The sequence below is a fragment of the Carcharodon carcharias genome, chromosome 19 (assembly GCF_017639515.1).
Source record: "Carcharodon carcharias isolate sCarCar2 chromosome 19, sCarCar2.pri, whole genome shotgun sequence".
NCBI lineage: Eukaryota > Metazoa > Chordata > Chondrichthyes > Lamniformes > Lamnidae > Carcharodon > Carcharodon carcharias.
In genome coordinates, this window is record NC_054485.1 from 113,602,010 (window position 1) to 113,623,005 (window position 20,996).

Below are 20,996 nucleotides of genomic sequence, written 5' to 3' on the forward strand. Positions count from 1 at the left end.
CCAACATAACTTTGCAAAAGTGCAGCCTTCTCCAGTAGTCAAACCAACATTCCCTATATGGCCAGACACACGGCCAGGTAAGTCAATGCATTAATCAAAATTTTCAGAATCCTTCCCTTTATTCATTTGGTTTCCTCTTCCCTCCTTGTGACACTAACACTCATAACTCTGCGGGCAACCACATGACTGGATGTTACCACTCCACCAGTGTCGGAGAGATCAAAGATCACTAAGCTCTTGTGGACAGGTACAAAAAGTAATTGAGTAAAGGACCAGTGGGATGTTGGCCTTTATCTCAGCGGAGCTGAAATGCCAAGTGGGGGAAACAGTGCTGCGTTTGTACACGGCTTGTGGACATCAGAGTACCACAGTTCTGAGCTCTGCACCTCAGAAAAGACATCTTGGCATTAGAAGGACTGCAGATTCACCAGAATAATACAGGGGGAATTAATAGGTTAAATTTTGAGGATAGGTTACATATAGACTAGGCTTGTATTCCCCAGAGTTAAGCTAATCTCATTGAGGTGTTTAAATTAGAGTTGGCTCATTCAGCATGCTGGCTGCTTGGTAACTATCTGGAATGAACCTTGGAGAATTGATGCCAAGGACCCTTTCTACAGAGCCCCGGCTGTTATCACAGGTCAGACTGGGGGAGGGCCGGGAAGATTCAAGATCATATCGTTAACTCCCTCCAGGGGTCTCAACTTGCCAAGCAAAACACTTGATTCCCTTGCTTCTGGCCTCGAGTGTATTCTCCTCCCCTCCACCAAAGACAGCTGTGCTTTCAGGCACCTCTCTGCATAAAACTCTCTAAAACCATCTTCAAATACCAGCTGCATCCCAACCTAATCTCCTCCTCGCTCAATGTCAATGTTGGATCTTCCTCCCTGCGAAATCATTCAGGAGTATTTTACCTTGCAGGAATTTTCTAAACACACATCGTTGCTATGGTTAGAACCCTTTTTGTTTTCAATGGGTGTGACAGGATTAGATTATAACCCAATTGTAGCCTCACATTGAAGTCAATGAGTTTGGATGAAATCACAACCTCATTATCTCAAGGACACCCCTAGTTTGTAATTCAGCAGCTTGACTGATATGACAGCCAAATATCGGTGCCCTTGTGGCCATGTTATCAATGTCCCCTGCTGGACAAGCTTTTGACCTCTCACCGCATCGGTTTTGAAGTTGATGGCTTGCACACTGTTGGTTCCACTCCCTCCTGCGATAACAATTTCACTGGTACAATAACGAGCGGCGTAGAGGAATTCGCCATGGTCTTTATCTGCAGGAAATGGGATGTTCTTCTCCACATTCGACTTGCGAAAATCCCAAATCTGCAGCGCATTCCGAGCCACCCAGGATCCAGTCAGAATCTTACTATTCTGTATATTAAAAAAAACCCACAGCTTAGAACTGGAACAAACATTGATCCTCGAGAGCTTCAGCTTTGCAGCTGTCTTGCGGCTACCCTCTTATGATGTAAATACAGGAGCTAGTGCAGTCTACCCACTAAACTCTCAGTGAGCGAGTAAGATACATTTCAATGAATGCTAGAGTGACCCAGCAGGTCAGCACTGCTCCAAGGCCTTTCCCCAGTGGTTAGCAGCTTCAGTCCAATGGTGTTCTTCATGACTTATTGTTCCCTGAAGGAGTGCCATGCTGTCGGAGGTTCAGTGCCACAACGATGTTTGTGGGACCTTGCTGTGCACAAATTGGTTGTTGCGCTTCCTACATCAGAGATGATGGCTGCATCTCAAAAGTACCCCAGTGGGTCGTAAGGTACTTTTAGGGTGTCATGAAAGGCATTGTATAAATGCAAGTCTTTGTATATGGAGGAGCAGCCCTAGCTACTTTTGCTTTTAACCCTCTGTAGTCTAGGGGTCAGTCAAGGCTCCCTGGATTGCTTACCCTTCCCAGGATTCACCAGCCCCTTCACCACCACACCACCCCTCCCATCCCTCCCACTTCACTGGAAGGGCGCTGGACTCCCACCATGTGGGAGGTGCTGGCTGTAGTGCATACCTTGATGTCAATCGCAGGGCCACAGATATGGGGGCCATTGATTACCTTCCGAGCTTCTTTTGCCATTCGCTTGTCCCAGATCTAGAGGAGAGATCAGTTTATTTTTGTTAACTGGACTGTTGATCAGACCACAGTGAAGACAAGAGTGATACTTGGAGAGATGTGGCGGTTCCCATGGATTTGAATTCAGATGGCTCTCCTAACCTAGACCGTAGGCCAGTGGGGCTGCACAGGGATTGGCGTGGAGATCCGGAACCTCTCAACTGTGTAGGGAGGTCACACGTCCTTCTCCCTTCTGCCCTGGAGATCATCAGCCTAGAGGAAGGAGGGCAACTGGCGATGGGAGGTCAGACCCAGGAAAAGAAACCTGAACACAGGCAAGTGAGAAGGGGAAGAATATAATCACACGGCAGAGGAACAGAAACAATATGAGCAGAACAGTACCAGCTGCACTGTGGGTAGGAGAATTTAGGCTGCTCTTTCTCTCTTTGAGATTGTTTCAAATTGGTGTGGGGAGATGAGGCCAGTATGTTAAAGGGGTGAAACCAAACAGGGGTTAACCCAGCAGTCTGATCCCTCGGGCCTGGTAGGAGCACACTTGGTGATCAAGGCACAATCCTCGGGCCCAGGAAACACAATATCAACAAACAGGAGATTAAATGTATGAAAGTTAGAACAGAACGCTAGAGAATCTTCTCCACGCAAACACACGCACACACTGCACACGCACACACTGCACACGCACACACTGCACACGCACACACTGCACACGCACACACACACACACTGCACACACTGCACACGCACACACTGCACACGCACACACTGCACGCGCACACACTGCACGCGCACACACTGCACGCGCACACACTGCACGCGCACACACTGCACGCGCACACACTGCACGCACACACACTGCACGCACACACACTGCACGCACACACACTGCACGCACACACACTGCACGCACACACACTGCACGCATGCACACACACACACACACACTGCACACACACACACACACACACTGCACACACACACACACTGCACACTGCACACACACACACACTGCACACACGCACACACTGCACACGCACACACTGCACACGCACACACTGCACACGCACACACACACGCACACACTGCACACGCACACACTGCACACGCACACACACTGCACACGCGCACACACTGCACGCGCACACACTGCACGCGCACACACTGCACGCGCACACACTGCACACGCGCACGCGCACACACTGCACACGCGCACACTGCACACGCGCACACTGCACACGCGCACACTGCACACGCGCACACTGCACACGCGCACACTGCACACGCGCACACTGCACGCGCACACTGCACGCGCGCACACTGCACGCGCACACACTGCACGCGCACACACTGCACGCGCACACACTGCACGCGCACACACTGCACACGCACACACTGCACACGCACACACTGCACACGCACACACTGCACACGCACACACTGCACACACTACACACGCACACACTGCACACGCACACACTGCACACGCACACACTGCACACGCACACACTGCACACGCACACACTGCACACATGCACACACACACCCCCCCCCCCCAAACACCACAAGCATCCAAACAATCCCCAAAGCCTGCCCACCATCTACAAGGCACAAGTCAGGAGTGAGATGGAATACTCCCCACTTGCCTGGATGAGTGCAGCTCCAACAACACTCAAGAAGCTCAACACCGTCCAGGACAAAGCAGCCCCGCTTGATTGGCACCACATCCACAAACATTCACTCCCCCCACCACCGACACACAGTAGCAGTGTGTGTACCATCTACAAGATGAACTGCAGGAACTCACCAAGGCTCCTTTGACAGCACCTTCCAAACCCACGACCACTACCATCTAGAAGGACAAGGGCAGCAGATAGATGGGAACACCCCCACCTGGAAGTTCCCCTCCAAGTCACTCCCCATCCTGATTTGGAAATATATCACCATTCCTTCACTGTCGCTGGGTCAAAATCCTGGAACTCCCTCCCTAACAGCGCTGTGGGTGTACCTACACCACATGGACAAAATCCTGGAACTCCCTCCCTAACAGCGCTGTGGGTGTACCTACACCACACGGACAAAATCCTGGAACTCCCTCCCTAACAGCACTGTGGGTGTACCTACACCACATGGACAAAATCCTGGAACTCCCTCCCTAACAGCACTGTGGGTGTACCTACACCACATGGACAAAATCCTGGAACTCCCTCCCTAACAGCGCTGTGGATGTACCTACACCACACGGACAAAATCCTGGAACTCCCTCCCTAACAGCACTGTGGGTGTACCTACACCACATGGACAAAATCCTGGAACTCCCTCCCTAATAGCACTGTGGGTGTACCTACACCACACGGACAAAACCCTGGAACTCCCTCCCTAACAGCACTGTGGGTGTACCTACACCACACGGACAAAACCCTGGAACTCCCTCCCTAACAGCACTGTGGGTGTACCAACACCACACGGACAAAATCCTGGAACTCCCTCCCTAACAGCACTGTGGGTGTACCTACACCACACAGGACAAAATCCTGGAACTCCCTCCCTAACAGCACTGTGGATGTACCTACACCACATGGACAAAATCCTGGAACTCCCTCCCTAACAGCACAGTGGGTGTACATACACCACACGGACAAAATCCTGGAACTCCCTCCCTAACAGCACTGTGGGTGTACCTACACCACATGGACAAAACCCTGGAACTCCCTCCCTAACAGCACTGTGGATGTACCTACACCACACGGACAAAATCCTGGAACTCCCTCCCTAACAGCACTGTGGGTGTACCTACACCACACGGACAAAATCCTGGAACTCCCTCTCTAACAGCACTGTGGGTGTACCTACACCACATGGACAAAATCCTGGAACTCCCTCCCTAACAGCACTGTGGGTGTACCTACACCACATGGACAAAATCCTGGAACTCCCTCTCTAACAGCACTGTGGGTGTACCTACACCACATGGACAAAATCCTGGAACTCCCTCCCTAACAGCACTGTGGATGTACCTACACCACAGGGACTGCAGCGGCTCAAGAAGGCAGCTCACCCCCACCTTCTGAAGGGCAATGAGGGATGGCCAATAAATGCTGGGCCCAGCCAGTGAAGCTCACATCCCGTGAATGAATTTTGAAAAAAATCCAGGAAAAGAATCATTCTTGGGGATGAGGGAAGGTTGCAATCAAATGGGCAGAGAAATCAAACTGAAATGTTAAGGAATGCACCACGTAAGGTGGCGTGGGGAGCTCGGCAGCGCTTCCAGTGGTTTATTAAATGGGATGATCGGGATGTGGAGGGTGGTGGGAGGAGGGGCAGGAAAAACCCCCAAAGCCCCACGGAATGACCCATTCAATCCAACCCACCTTGATGGAATCGTCCCAGCCTCCTGATACAAAGATGTGCCGTTCCTCTGGGTGGAATCGAACTGCAAAGATGCGCCGTGTGTGCCCATCTGCAGGTTTCAGTTCCTTCCCACTGGTGACATAATCAGCAGGTTCCAAAATATTTATCAGCTGTCAGGAAGTAAACAGTTGCAATAAATTATACCCTGGAATGAACCAACAGATGATGAGGTACATTTTAAAAAAGGAGACACCCACCTTTCCAGGAAACCCCCCTCCCAGCTTGGGGGTTTGCCAAACTGGAGTGAGGCTCGGAAATTCGGTGATCCGAGTCCCAGTCTGCCAACACTCTGTGTATCGGGAGGAATCTCTTGGAATTACAGCTACGCTCGGTCAGCTCTCTCCTCATGGATGCAAACGTTACTCTGGACCTTCTACAGGTAACCCAGGTTGGCAATGCCAGCCTAGTACCAAGAGTGTGCCCCACTGACAGAGAGCCAGTGCCAAGGATGCACTGCAATAGAGGTGCCATACCATTGGCGAGACATTAAACTGAGCTCCTCTCTGCCCATTCCAGTGCCTCAGATACATGTTAAAGATCACATGGGAGAAGGTAGAAAGGAGATCTCCAAGTTTCCCTGGTCAATATTTCTCACGCAACTAAGGCACCAAGTTCAGATAAACGCATCGCAGATCCCAGCAAAATCCCATCAACAGCAACGAGTACAAAATGCTCAGTTGTTGACATATTTCACTAGAGATCCACCACTCGGAGCGATGGGATTAAAGAAAGGAAACTAGCTGGCCATCCTTCACATTTACAGTGAGGTTATAAGCGAGTTGCTGAGGTGGGGCCAAGGGGAGCTGGGTGTGGTTGAGGTTTACCTGGTTGGTTTTGGCATCGTATATCCTGATACCTCTGTTACTGCCAGCTGTGGCGTATGTGCCCCCATCTGAAGAGACGTCGACCGTGTACAGTTGGTTATTCTCCTCTGGAAATGTAAATCATAGCAGAAGCTCAGTGAATGTGGGTGGTGCAAATCCTTGTTGGGTATTAGTCTGCCATGTTGCTTATTAGGTGAATAAGAGCACACAAAATGATGGGGTCACATGGGAGAGGTACCTTCGCAGAGCAAATTGGAGCCCATGACCTGTAATTTGCCATTTCTGATTGCTCTGAGCCAGCTGGGTGCATGGGTGGTTAAGATCTAATCGCCATTACAAGACATGGTTACAAAGTGACCAAGTTTGGGAAATAAATATTTCAGGGTACACAACATTTCAAAAAAAGTCTGGGAAGAGTGTCCTGCAGTTAGCATCATGGTGAAGCAGTCCGGGAAGAGTGTTCTGCAGTCAGCATCATGGTGAAGCAGTCTGGGAAGAGTGTCCTGCAGTCAGCATCATGGTGAAGCAGTCCGGGAAGAGTGTTCTGCAGTCAGCATCGCGGTGAAGCAGTCTGGGAAGAGTGTCCTACAGTCAGCTTCATGACGAAGCAGTCCGGGAAGAACGTCCTGCAGTCAGCATTGCGGTGAAGCAGTCTGGGAAGAGTGCCCTGCAGTCAGCATCACGGTGAAGCAGCCTGGGAAGAGTGTCCTGCAGTCAGCATCGCGGTGAAGCAATTTGGGAAGAGTGTCCTGCAGTCAGCATCACGGTGAACCAATCTGGGAAGAGTGTCCTGCAGTCAGCATCGCGGTGAAACAGTCTGGGAAGAGTGTCCTGCAGTCAGTATCGCGGTGAAGCAGCCTGGGAAGAGTGTCCTGCAGTCAGCATCATGGTGAAGCAGTCCGGGAAGAGTGTCCTACAGTCAGCATTGCGGTGAAGCAGTCTGGGATGAGTGTCCTGCAGTCGGTTCTTGTTGAAGATAGCAAGAATAACATCACAAGACAGCACAAGAGATCAGAGCCAGCATGGGGAAGCTTCATAAAGTGACATAAGCACAAAGGTGCGAGCTGATTGGTGAGTAGTGGGTAAGTGTTTTTCTCCAGTTTAAAATGGATTAAGCTAAGGAAAGGTAAGAGTTCGAGTTTTTATTTCAAGTACATAAATAACAACTTGTTTTTTTACTGTATTTAACTAAAAGTCGGGGGGTTTTTTCCAAGTGGAGGCATGGCAGGACAGCTCAGTCCTGTGTTATGTGCCACCTGCAATACGTGGGAAGTCCTAGATGCTCCTTGTACTCTGACCACCCACGTATGCAGGAAGTGCCACCAGCTGCAGCTACTTGAGCTCCGAGTTTCGGAGGTGCATCTGCCAGGATTAGAGTTTTGTGGACAGCACGTTTTTAGATGCGGTCACCCTACAGCTTACGGAAGTGCAGACAGAGAGGGAATGGGTGACCATCAGTCAGAAGAAAGGTGTCAGGCAGGTAGTCAGGAAATCCCCAGCGTGTATCTCGCTCGAGAACCGTTTTTCTGTGTTGGAAAACGGTGAGAGTGACGGTTCCTCTGGGGAGTGCAGACACACTCATGGCTCTGTGAGTGGCTCAGCTGCATAGTGGGGGGGGGGAGAAGAGCAATAGTGGTAGGAGGCTTAATAGTAAGGGGAACAAGCAGGCATTTCTGCGGCTGTAGATGTGACTCCAGGATGGTATGTTGCCTCCCGGTGCCAAGGTCAAGGGTGTCACTGAATGGCTGCAGGACATTCTGAAGGGGGAGGGCAAACAGGCAGAGATGGTGGTACATATTGGTACCAACGACATAGGTAGAAAGAGGGATGAGGTCCTGCAAGCAGAATTTAGGGAGCTAGGAAACAGATTGAAAACACAGGACCTCAAAAGGTAGTAATTTCTGGATTACTTCCGGTGCCATGTGCTGGTGAGTTTGGAATTAGGAGGTTAGTCCAGATGAATGTGTCACTGGAGAGATGGTGCAGGAGGGATGGCTTTAGATTTCTGGGCCATTGGGACCGTTTCTGGGGGCGGTGGGACCTGTATAAGGTGGACGGGTTGCACATGAAACGGAATGGGACCAACATCCTTGTGGGGAGGTTTGCTAGTGCTGTTGGGGAGGGTTTCAACTAACTGGGCAGGGGGATGGGATCCTGAGAGGAGGTTTAGCAGGGGGAGATGCACAGCCAAAATTAGAAGAGAGAGCAAGTGGGTCTGGAAGGCATAGAATTTATAGGCCAGTAATGGTACAAAGGAGTTTGGTAAGGTTGGATGGTGTTTATTTTAATGCAAGGGGTCTGACGAATAAGGCAGATGAGTTGAGCGCACAAATTAACATATTGGAAATATGATATAATTTCTGTCAAAAAGACATGGCTGAGAGAGGAGGATTGGCAGCTGAATATTCCAGGATATTGGGTCTTCAGGCGAGACAGGGAAGAGGTAAAGAGGAGGGGGTATCGCAATATTGATCAAGGAATCAATTACAGCAGTAAGGAGGGATGACATCTTAGAAGGCTCCTCAAATGGATAGAATTTAGAACAAAAAAGGAGCAATCACAATACTGGGAGTGTACTATAGGTCCCCAAATAATCAGAGAGAAATAGAAGAGCAGATATGTAGGCACATTTCAGAGAAGTGTAAAAATAATAGGGTAGTAATAGAGGGGGATTTCAACTTCCCCAACATTAACTGGGTGAATCATTGTGTGATAGGTTTAGAGGGAGCGGAATTCTTAAAATGCACCCAGGAGAGCTTTTTAAGCCAGTACGTAGAAGGTTCTACAAGAAAGGGGGCGGTTCTGGACTTAATTTTAGGGAATGAAGCCAGGCAAGTGGTAGAGGTATCAGTAGAGGAGCATTTTGCAGATAGTGATCATAACTCCATTTGTTGTTATGGAAAAAGACAGGGATGGGCCAGAAATCAGAGTTCTAAATTGGGGGAAGGCTGATTTTAATAAGGTCAGATATGATTTGGCCAGTGTGGACTGGGAGCAGCTACTTTTAGGTAAATCTGTGTCAGAGCAGAGGGAGTCATTCAAGAAGGAAATAGGGAGAGTACAGGGCCAACATATTCCAGTAAAGATAAAGGGTGGGGCCAACAAATCCAGGGAACCCTGGATGTCGAGGGATATACAGGATTGGATAATGAGAAAAAGGGAGGCTTATGGCAGATAGTGAGGGCTGAAAACAGCGGAAGCCCCAGAGGAGTATAGAGGGCAGAATTTTGCCCTCGGATGGCGGGCGGACAACCAACCCCCGCCACTTCCTGTGCAGGGGGAGGGAGGGATTCCCCATCTGTCAAAGTGTGTTCGATCGCGCACGCGCATGAAAGAGCTCACATCTCCCCGAGGCAAAGCGCTGCCTCAGGGAGATTCGTGACAGGTAAGTAAAGCCTAAAAACAGATAAATTATTAACATGTCCCCCTCACGTGACAATGTCACACGAGATGGGACATGTTAATAAGAAACACATGAACTTTATTAAATGTTTAAAAAATGGACATGAAACCTCATCCCACCCGCGGCTGAAGTTTCATCAATAATCTGGAGCCTGTTGGGACTCCTGTCCTGCCCAACAGCCTTAAACTTGGACGGGCAGGTCTTTAATTAACTTTAAATAGCCTGTCAATGGCCTCAATTGAACATTAACAGGTCGGCGGGTGGACAGCTGCTTTCACCGTCCACCCACCTTCCTAAAGATTTAGAGGGACCGGGATGACTTCGGGGATTCCTCCCGACATCTTCCCGCATCATTTGCCCCTCAGCGAGCAGGCCCCGCCCCCCAAATCACTGAGGGGAAAATCCTGGCCAGAGAGTGCAGGGGGCATTTAAAAAGGAAATTAGGAGAGCAAAAAGAGGGCATGAAAAAAACATTGGCAGGTAAAATAAAGGAAAATCCAAAGTTATTTTACAAGTACATTAAGAGTAAGAGGGTAACTAGGGAAAGAGTAGAACCCATTAAGGACCATAGTGGTAATTTGTGTGTGGAGCCGGTAGATGTAGATAGGGTTCTAAATGAATACTTTGTGTTGGTGTTCACAAGTGAGAAGGACAACGTGGGTATGGAATTCAGGCAGAAGGACTGTGATATAGTGAAAGAAATTAGCATAGAAAGGGAGGAGGTTCTAAGTGGTCTATCAGGCTTAAAAGTAGATAAATCTCCAGGCCCGGATGAAATGTATCCCAGGGTGTTGAGTGAGGCAAGGGTAGAGATAGCAGGGGCGCTGGCAATAATTTTCAATACATCTCTGGCCACAGGAGAGGTGCCAGAGGACTGGAGGACAACCAATGTGGTATCGTTATTCAAGAAGGGAGGAAGGGATAAACCAGGGAACTACAGGCCAGTCAGTCTAACCTCAGTGGTGGGGAAACTATTGGAAGCAATTCTGAGGGACAGAATTAATCTGCAATTGGAGAGGCAGGGGTTAATCAAGGACAGTCAGCATGGTTTTGTTAAGGGGAGGTCATGTCTGACCAATTTGATTGAATTTTTCGAAGAGGTGACCAGGCATGTAGATGAGGGCAATGCATTTGACATAGTCTGCTTGGACATCAGCAAGGCTTTTGATAAGGTCCCGCATGGGAGACTGATAATGAAGGTAAGAGCCCATGGGATCCAAGGCAATTTGGCAAATTGGATCTGGAATTGGCTGAGTGGCAGGAAGCAGAGGGTGATGGTCGAGGGGTGTTTTAGTGACTGGATGCCTGTGTCCAGTGGGGTTCCACAGGGATCGGTGTTGGGTCCCTTGCTGTTTGTGGTATATATAAATGATTTAGACTTGAATGTAGGAGGGTTGATCAGTAAGTTCACGGACGACACAAAAATTGTTGGGGTGGTAAATAGTGAGGAGGATAGCCTTAGATTACAGGAGGATATAGACGGGCTGGTCAGATGGGCTGGTCAGTGGCAAATAGAATTTAATCTGGATAAGTGTGAGGTGATGCACTTGGGCAGGACAAACAAGGCACGGGAATACAGGATGAATGGTAGGACCCTGGGAAGTACCGAAGATCAGAGGGACCTTGGTGTGCATGTCCGCCGGTCCCTTAAGGTAGCAGGACAGGTAGATAAGGTAGTTAAGAAGGCATATGGGATACTTGCCTTTATTAGCCGAGGCATAGAATATAATAACAGGGAGGTTATGCTGGAACTGTATAAAACGCTGGTTAGGCCACAGCTAGAGTATTGTGTGCAGTTCTGTAATCCGCATTATAGGAAGGATGTGATTGCACTAGAGAGAGTGCAGAGGAGATTTACCAGGATGTTGCCTGGGCTGGAGAGTTTTAGTTATGAGGAGAGATTGGATAGACTAGGGTTATTTTCTCTGGAGTAGAGGAGATTGAGGGGGGACATGATTGAGGTGTATAAAATTATGAGGGGCATAGATAGGGTAGACAGGAAGGAACTTTTCCCCTTGGTGGAGGGATCAATAACCAGGGGACATAGATTTAAGGTAAGGGGCAGGAGGTTTAGGGGGGATGTGGGGAAGAATTTTTTCACCCAGAGGGTGGTGGGAATCTGGAACTCGCTGTCTGAAAGGGTGGTAGAGGCAGAAACCCTCATAACATTTCAGAAGTATTGGGATGTGCACTTGCGAAGCCATGGCACACAAAGCTATGGGCCTAGTGCTGGAAAATGGGGTTAGAATAATTAGGTACTTGTTTGACAGGCGCAGACTCGATGGGCCGAAAGGCCTTTCTCTGTGCTGTAGACCTCTATGACATACAGAATGGAAAATGAGGGGTTTGCCCTGATAATAAAAGGATCACATGAGAACATTAGTATGAAAGGATCTTGGCTCAGAAAAATCAGGAAGTAGAATCAGTCTGGGTAGAGATTGGGAATAGCAAGGGTCAGAAAATGCTGGTGGGAGCAGTTTGCAATGCTCCTAACAGGAGCTATCCTGTTGAACAGAGCATTAAAGAAGAAATATTGCACCTTGTAATAAAGCCAATGTAATAGTTGTGGGAACTTTAATCTTCATATGGACTCGACCAATCAAATTGGCAAAGGTGGCCTAGAAGATGAGTTTGTCGAATGCTTTCAAGATTGTTTCATGCAGCAATATGTTGTGGATAACTTGGGATAAAGCTGTTTTAGATCTAGTATTGTGCAATGAGGTAGGGTTAATTAGCAATGTCACTGTAAAAGATCCACTGGGAAATAGTGATCACTACAATCAATTCCACATTGAGTTTGAAAATGACATCCTCCAATCACAAACAAGAATCTTAAATTTCAAGCCAATTACGTACATATGAGGGGAGAAGTGGCTAAGGTTGTTGGGGTAAACAAAAGGTTTAAGGGTAAAGACACAGTGGGAAAAATTTGAAGAAATAAATCAAAATGTTCAACAAAAATATATGCCATTGAAAAATTAAATCTAAGCGAGAAAGACCCATCCATGGTTCACTCAGAAAGTTAAAGATAGTTTTATGTCTTGATTAGAAGACAGGACTGGAAAGGAATGTCCCATAAAAAGACACGCAGGTATCCATCGCCACACAACTTTATTTGGAGGAAGTGAGACAAGTTAAAGGAGAAATTGTTCAGTGAGGGAAGACGTTCAGCCAGGAGGAGGAGGAGGAGTGGTGGTGGATGGGGATTGGTCAGCCAGGAGGAGGAGGAGTGGTGGATGGGGATTGGTCAGCCAGGAGGAGGAGTGGTGGATGGGGATTGGTCAGCCAGGAAGAGGAGTGGTGGTGGATGGGGATTGGTCAGCCAGGAGGAGGAGTGATGGATGGGGATTGGTCAGCCAGGAGGAGGAGGAGTGGTGGATGGGGATTGGTCAGCCAGGAGGAGGAGTGGTGGATGGGGATTGGTCAGCCAGGAGGAGGAGGCGTGGTGGATGGGGATTGGTCAGCCAGGAGGAGGAGGAGTGGTGGTGGTGGATGGGGATTTGTCAGCCAGGAGGAGGAGGAGGAGTGGTGGTGGATGGGAATTGGTCAGCCAGGAGGAGGAGGCGTGGTGGTGGATGGGGATTGGTCAGCCAGGAGGAGGAGTGGTGGTGGTGGATGGGTTTTGGTCAGCCAGGAGGAGGAGGAGGAGTGGTGGTGGATGGGGATTGGTCAGCCAGGAGGAGGAGGAGGAGTGGTGGTGGATGGGGATTGGTCAGCCAGGAGGAGGAGGAGGAGGAGGAGTGGTGGTGGATGGGGATTGGTCAGCCAGGAGGAGGAGGAGGAGTGGTGGTGGATGGGGATTGGTCAGCCAGGAGGAGGATTCGTGGTGGTGGATGGGGATTGGTCAGCCAGGAGGAGGAGGAGGAGTGGTGGTGGATGGGGATTGGTCAGCCAGGAGGAGGATTCGTGGTGGTGGATGGGGATTGGTCAGCCAGGAGGAGGAGGAGGAGTGGTGGATGGGGATTGGTCAGGACTCTGTGGCAGGAGAGAGTAAATGACAGAGGTTATGGAAGACAAGTCAAAGGGTGTGGTAATAATATTAAAGACTAAAGCAGGTATTAATAGAAAGGGATCATGTAGTTTGGGGTGATAGATTAGCATGGATAGAGGATGGGCTAATGGACAGGGACAGAGAGTAAGAGAGGGCGAAGTGACTATGACTGGTGCAGCGCCACAAGAATCAGTGCTGGGGCCTCAGCTAGTTACAATCTATATTAATGACTTAGACAAAGAGACAGAGAGTAACGTATCAACGTTTGCTGACAATACACAGCTTGCTGGAAAGGCAAATTGTGAGGGCACAAAGAGGCTACAAAGAGGTATAGGCAGGTTAAAGGAGTAGCCAACAAGGTGGCTAGTGGAGAAGCGTGAGGTTATTCACTTTGGTCGTAAGAACAGAAAAACAGAATATTTTTTAAAAGGTGTGAAACTTGTAAAGGTTGATGTCCAGGGGGGTTTGTGTACACAAGGAACACAGAGAGTTAGCATGCAGGGCCAGCAAGCAATTAGGGAGGCAAATGGTTTATTGGCCTTTATTGCAAGGCGATTGGAGTACAAGAATAAACAAGTCTTGCTACAGTTGTACAGGGCTTTGGTGCATAAAGGACTGAAAACAACAGCGATAGAGAGTAAGTAAGGTGTCAAGTGTCCAGTGCCAAGAGTGTTGGGGGAGGCAGCTGAGATAAGAGGTCAATAATGACAATCCATCAAAGGACATGATCCCCTCAGGGGGATAGGCCACAAGAACTAATATTACAGGAGTGGATGGAGGATGCTGAGTGTCAGTGTCCAAGATATGGCTGCCTACCTGTGATACTAGAAAGACATTTCCCGGTCTTGGTGTTGTAGACGGCCACAATGCCTTCAGCACCAACGGATATCAGATGACTGGAATCCCTCGGGTGAAAGCACAAAGCAGTAGTCGCCTGCCGAGTAACACCACCACTGAATATGTCGCGTAAAGACTTCCCATCCACAGGGTTCACGGCCTGACAGAGAGGGCACAGGTCAACAAAGGGGAGCGAATGAGCGCAAGGAGCAGGGGTCGGCGAGGGGGCAACAAGGGGTCGGTGAGGAGGCAACAAGGGGGCGCAGAGGGCAGGGGTCGGTGAGAGGGCGCAGGGAGCAGGGGTCGGTGAGGGGGCGCAGAGGGCAGGGGTCGGTGAGGGGGCGCAGGGGGCAGGAGTCGGCGAGGGGGTGCAGGGGTCAGCGAGGGGGCGCAGGGGTCAGCGGGGGGGCAATGAGGGGGCGCAGGGGTTGGGGAGGGGGCGCCGGGCGCTGGGGTCGGCGAGGGGGCAACGGGGGGGGGTGCAGGGGTCGGCGAGGGGGCGCAGGGGGCAGGGGTCGGCGAGGGGCTGCCGCGCGCAGGGGTCGGAGAGACAGATTAGGGATTTAGCACAGAAAGCGAGATTAAAGAATGGACAGTGAGAGAGCACAGAGAACAAGAGTAAAAAACGGTCAGTGAGAGAGCACAGAGAGCGAGAGTAAAGAACGGTCAGTGAGAGAGCACTGAGAGCGAGAGTAAAGAACGGTCAGTGAGAGAGCACAGAGAGCGAGAGGAAAGAACGGTCAGTGAGAGAGCACAGAGAGCGAGAGTAAAGAACGGTCAGTGAGCACAGAGCGAGAGTAAAGAACGCTGGGTGAGCACAGAGAGCGAGAGGAAAGAACGGTCAGAGAGAGAGCACAGAGAGCGAGAGTAAAGAACAGTCAGAGAGAGAGCACAGAGAGCGAGAGTAAAGAACGGTCAGTGAGAGAGCACAGAGAGCGAGAGTAAAGAACGGTCAGTGAGAGAGCACAGAGAGCGAGAGTAAAGAACGCTGGGTGAGTACAGAGAGCGAGAGGAAAGAACGGTCAGTGAGCACAGAGTGAGAGTAAAGAACGGTCAGTGAGAGAGCACAAAGAGCGAGAGTAAAGAACGGTCAGTGAGCACAGAGAGTGAGAGGAAAGAACGGTCAGAGAGAGAGCACAAAGAGCGAGAGTAAAGAACGGTCAGTGAGCACAGAGAGTGAGAGGAAAGAACGGTCAGAGAGAGAGCACAGAGAGCTAGAGTAAAGAAGAGTCAGAGAGAGAGCACAGAGAGCGAGAGTAAAGAACGGTCAGTGAGAGAGCACAGAGAGCGAGAGTAAAGAACGGTCAGTGAGAGAGCACAGAGAGCGAGAGTAAAGAACGCTGGGTGAGTACAGAGAGCGAGAGGAAGAACGGTCAGTGAGCTCAGAGTGAGAGTAAAGAACGGTCAGTGAGCACAGAGAGCGAGAGGAAAGAACGGTCAGTGAGAGAGCACAGAGAGTGAGAGGAAAGAACGGTCAGTGAGAGAGCACAGAGAGCAAGAGTAAAGAACAGTCAGAGAGAGAGCACAGAGAGCGAGAGGAAAGAACGGTCAGAGAGAGAGCACAGAGCGAGAGGAAAGAACGGTCAGTGAGAGCACAGAGAGCGAGAGTAAAGAACAGTCAGAGAGAGAGCACAGAGAGCGAGAGTAAAGAACAGTCAGAGAGAGAGCACGGAGAGCGAGAGTAAAGAACGGTCAGTGAGAGAGCACAGAGAGCGAGAGTAAAGAACGGTCAGTGAGAGAGCACAGAGAGCGAGAGTAAAGAACGCTGGGTGAGTACAGAGAGCGAGAGGAAGAACGGTCAGTGAGCACAGAGTGAGAGTAAAGAACGGTCAGTGAGCACAGAGTGAGAGGAAAGAACGGTTAGTGAGAGAGCACAGAGAGTGAGAGGAAAGAATGGTCAGTGAGAGAGCACAGAGAGCAAGAGTAAAGAACAGTCAGAGAGAGAGCACAGAGAGCAAGAGTAAAAAACAGTCAGTGAGAGAGCACAGAGAGCGAGAGTAAAGAGCAGTCAGAGAGAGAGCACAGAGAGCGAGAGTAAAGAGCAGTCAGAGAGAGAGCACAGAGAGCGAGAGTAAAGAATGGTGAGTGAGAGAGCAAAGAGAGTGAGAGTAAAGAACGGTCAGTGAGAGAGCACAGAGAGCGAGAGTAAAGAGCGGTCAGAGAGAGAGCACAGAGAGCGAGAGTAAAGAACGGTCAGTGAGATCGTTCTTTACTATCGCTCTCTGTACTGTCAGTCAGAGATCGGGAGTAAGGACCGGCGAGTCAGAGAGCACAGAGAGAGAGAGTAAGAACGGGGAAAGAGAGAGCACAGAGAGCGAGAGTAAAGAACAGTGAGAGAGAGAGCGCAGAGAGCGAGAGTAAAGAACGTTCAGTGAGAGAGCGCAGAGAGCGAGAGTAAAGAACGGTCAGTGAGCACAGAGAGCGAGAGTAAAGAACGGTCAGTGAGCACAGAGAGCGAGAGTAAAGAACGGTCAGTGAGAGAGCACAGAGAGCGAGAGTAAAGAACGGTCATTGAGAGAGCACAGAGAGCGAGAGTAAAGAACGCTGGGTGAGTACAGAGAGCGAGAGGAAAGAACGGTCAGTGAGCACAGAGTGAGAGTAAAGAACGGTCAGTGAGAGAGCACAAAGAGCGAGAGTAAAGAACGGTCAGTGAGCACAGAGAGTGAGAGGAAAGAACGGTCAGAGAGAGAGCACAAAGAGCGAGAGTAAAGAACGGTCAGTGAGCACAGAGAGTGAGAGGAAAGAACAGTCAGAGAGAGAGCACAGAGAGCGAGAGTAAAGAACAGTCAGAGAGAGAGCACAGAGAGCGAGAGTAAAGAACGGTCAGTGAGAGAGCACAGAGAGCGAGAGTAAAGAACGGTCAGTGAGAGAGCACAGAGAGCGAGAGTAAAGAACACTGGGTGAGTACAGAGAGCGAGAGGAAAGAACGGTCAGTGAGCACAGAGTGAGAGTAAAGAACGGTCAGTGAGAGAGCACAAAGAGCGAGAGTAAAGAACGGTCAGTGAGCACAGAGAGTGAGAGGAAAGAACGGTCAGAGAGAGAGCACAAAGAGCGAGAGTAAAGAACGGTCAGTGAGCACAGAGAGTGAGAGGAAAGAACGGTCAGAGAGAGAGCACAGAGAGCTAGAGTAAAGAACAGTCATAGAGAGAGCACAGAGAGATAGAGTAAAGAACGGTCAGTGAGAGAGCACAGAGAGCGAGAGTAAAGAACGGTCAGTGAGAGAGCACAGAGAGCGAGAGTAAAGAACGCTGGGTGAGTACAGAGAGCGAGAGGAAGAACGGTCAGTGAGCTCAGAGTGAGAGTAAAGAACGGTCAGTGAGCACAGAGAGCGAGAGGAAAGAACGGTCAGTGAGAGAGCACAGAGAGTGAGAGGAAAGAACGGTCAGTGAGAGAGCACAGAGAGCAAGAGTAAAGAACAGTCAGAGAGAGAGCACAGAGAGCGAGAGGAAAGAACGGTCAGAGAGAGAGCACAGAGCGAGAGGAAAGAACGGTCAGTGAGAGCACAGAGAGCGAGAGTAAAGAACAGTCAGAGAGAGAGCACGGAGAGCGAGAGTAAAGAACGGTCAGTGAGAGAGCACAGAGAGCGAGAGTAAAGAACGGTCAGTGAGAGAGCACAGAGAGCGAGAGTAAAGAACGCTGGGTGAGTACAGAGAGCGAGAGGAAGAACGGTCAGTGAGCACAGAGTGAGAGTAAAGAACGGTCAGTGAGCACAGAGTGAGAGGAAAGAACGGTTAGTGAGAGAGCACAGAGAGTGAGAGGAAAGAATGGTCAGTGAGAGAGCACAGAGAGCAAGAGTAAAGAGCAGTCAGAGAGAGAGCACAGAGAGCGAGAGTAAAGAATGGTGAGTGAGAGAGCAAAGAGAGTGAGAGTAAAGAACGGTCAGTGAGAGAGCACAGAGAGCGAGAGTAAAGAGCGGTCAGAGAGAGAGCACAGAGAGCGAGAGTAAAGAACGCTGGGTGAGTACAGAGAGCGAGAGGAAAGAACGGTCAGTGAGCACAGAGTGAGAGTAAAGAACGGTCAGAGAGAGAGCACAAAGAGCGAGAGTAAAGAACGGTCAGTGAGCACAGAGAGTGAGAGGAAAGAACGGTCAGTGAGAGAGCACAAAGAGCGAGAGTAAAGAACGGTCAGTGAGCACAGAGAGTGAGAGGAAAGAACGGTCAGAGAGAGAGCACAAAGAGCGAGAGTAAAGAACGGTCAGTGAGAGAGCACAGAGAGCGAGAGTAAAGAACAGTCAGTGAGAGAGCACAGAGAGCGAGAGTAAAGAACGCTGGGTGAGTACAGAGAGCGAGAGGAAAGAACGGTCAGTGAGCACAGAGTGAGAGGAAAGAACGGTCAGAGAGAGAGCACAAAGAGCGAGAGTAAAGAACGGTCAGTGAGCACAGAGAGTGAGAGGAAAGAACGGTCAGAGAGAGAGCACAGAGAGCTAGAGTAAAGAACAGTCAGAGAGAGAGCACAGAGAGCGAGAGTAAAGAACGGTCAGTGAGAGAGCACAGAGAGCGAGAGTAAAGAACGGTCAGTGAGAGAGCACAGAGAGCGAGAGTAAAGAACGCTGGGTGAGTACAGAGAGCGAGAGGAAAGAACGGTCAGTGAGCACAGAGTGAGAGTAAAGAACGGTCAGTGAGAGAGCACAAAGAGCGAGAGTAAAGAACGGTCAGTGAGCACAGAGAGTGAGAGGAAAGAACGGTCAGAGAGAGAGCACAAAGAGCGAGAGTAAAGAACGGTCAGTGAGAGCACAGAGAGCGAGAGTAAAGAACAGTCAGAGAGAGAGCACGGAGAGCGAGAGTAAAGAACGGTCAGTGAGAGAGCACAGAGAGCGAGAGTAAAGAACGGTCAGTGAGAGAGCACAGAGAGCGAGAGTAAAGAACGCTGGGTGAGTACAGAGAGCGAGAGGAAAGAACGGTCAGTGAGCACAGAGTGAGAGTAAAGAACGGTCAGTGAGAAAGCACAAAGAGCGAGAGTAAAGAACGGTCAGTGAGCACAGAGAGTGAGAGGAAAGAACGGTCAGAGAGAGAGCACAAAGAGCGAGAGTAAAGAACGGTCAGTGAGCACAGAGTGAGAGGAAAGAATGGTCAGTGAGAGAGCACAGAGAGCAAGAGTAAAGAACAGTCAGAGAGAGAGCACAGAGAGCAAGAGTAAAAAACAGTCAGTGAGAGAGCACAGAGAGCGAGAGTAAAGAGCAGTCAGTGAGAGAGCACAGAGAGCGAGAGTAAAGAGCAGTCAGAGAGAGAGCACAGAGAGCGAGAGTAAAGAATGGTGAGTGAGAGAGCAAAGAGAGTGAGAGTAAAGAACGGTCAGTGAGAGAGCACAGAGAGCGAGAGTAAAGAGCGGTCAGAGAGAGAGCACAGAGAGCGAGAGTAAAGAACGGTCAGTGAGATCGTTCTTTACTATCGCTCTCTGTACTGTCAGTCAGAGATCGGGAGTAAGGACCGGCGAGTCAGAGAGCACAGAGAGAGAGAGTAAGAACGGGGAAAGAGAGAGCACAGAGAGCGAGAGTAAAGAACAGTGAGAGAGCGAGCGCAGAGAGCGAGAGTAAAGAACGTTCAGTGAGAGAGCGCAGAGAGCGAGAGTAAAGAACGGTCAGTGAGCACAGAGAGCGAGAGTAAAGAACGGTCAGTGAGCACAGAGAGCGAGAGTAAAGAACGGTCAGTGAGAGAGCACAGAGAGCGAGAGTAAAGAACGGTCAGTGAGAGAGCACAGAGAGCGAGAGTAAAGAACGCTGGGTGAGTACAGAGAGCGAGAGGAAAGAACGGTCAGTGAGCACAGAGTGAGAGTAAAGAACGGTCAGTGAGAGAGCACAAAGAGCGAGAGTAAAGAACGGTCAGTGAGCACAGAGAGTGAGAGGAAAGAACGGTCAGAGAGAGAGCACAAAGAGCGAGAGTAAAGAACGGTCAGTGAGCACAGAGAGTGAGAGGAAAGAACAGTCAGAGAGAGAGCACAGAAAGCTAGAGTAAAGAACGGTCAGTGAGAGAGCACAGAGAGCGAGAGTAAAGAACGGTCAGTGAGAGAGCACAGAGAGCGAGAGTAAAGAACGCTGGGTGAGTACAGAGAGCGAGAGGAAGAACGGTCAGTGAGCTCAGAGTGAGAGTAAAGAACGGTCAGTGAGCACAGAGAGCGAGAGGAAACAACGGTCAGTGAGAGAGCACAGAGAGTGAGAGGAAAGAACGGTCAGTGAGAGAGCACAGAGAGCAAGAGTAAAGAACAGTCAGAGAGAGAGCACAGAGAGCGAGAGGAAAGAACGGTCAGAGAGAGAGCACAGAGCGAGAGGAAAGAACGGTCAGTGAGAGCACAGAGAGCGAGAGTAAAGAACAGTCAGAGAGAGAGCACAGAGAGCGAGAGTAAAGAACAGTCAGAGAGAGAGCACGGAGAGCGAGAGTAAAGAACGGTCAGTGAGAGAGCACAGAGAGCGAGAGTAAAGAACGGTCAGTGAGAGAGCACAGAGAGCGAGAGT

The 20,996-nt window shown here is 50.0% G+C and overlaps 1 protein-coding gene across 2 annotated transcripts in view; it reads right to left on the bottom strand.

Moving 5' to 3' along the window:
• LOC121291876 (uncharacterized WD repeat-containing protein all2124-like) overlaps window positions 1-20,996 on the bottom strand; it is a 215,887-nt gene that overhangs the window by 9,733 nt on the left and 185,158 nt on the right. For both annotated transcript variants that reach the window (XM_041213519.1, XM_041213518.1), the window contains exons 2-6: window positions 14,528-14,708; window positions 6,318-6,424; window positions 5,454-5,603; window positions 2,026-2,106; window positions 1,173-1,385 (exon numbers count right to left, since the gene is read on the bottom strand). In XM_041213519.1, coding sequence (XP_041069453.1) covers window positions 1,173-1,385; window positions 2,026-2,106; window positions 5,454-5,603; window positions 6,318-6,424; window positions 14,528-14,708 — 732 coding nt within the window. The remainder of the gene's footprint in view (window positions 1-1,172; window positions 1,386-2,025; window positions 2,107-5,453; window positions 5,604-6,317; window positions 6,425-14,527; window positions 14,709-20,996) is intronic.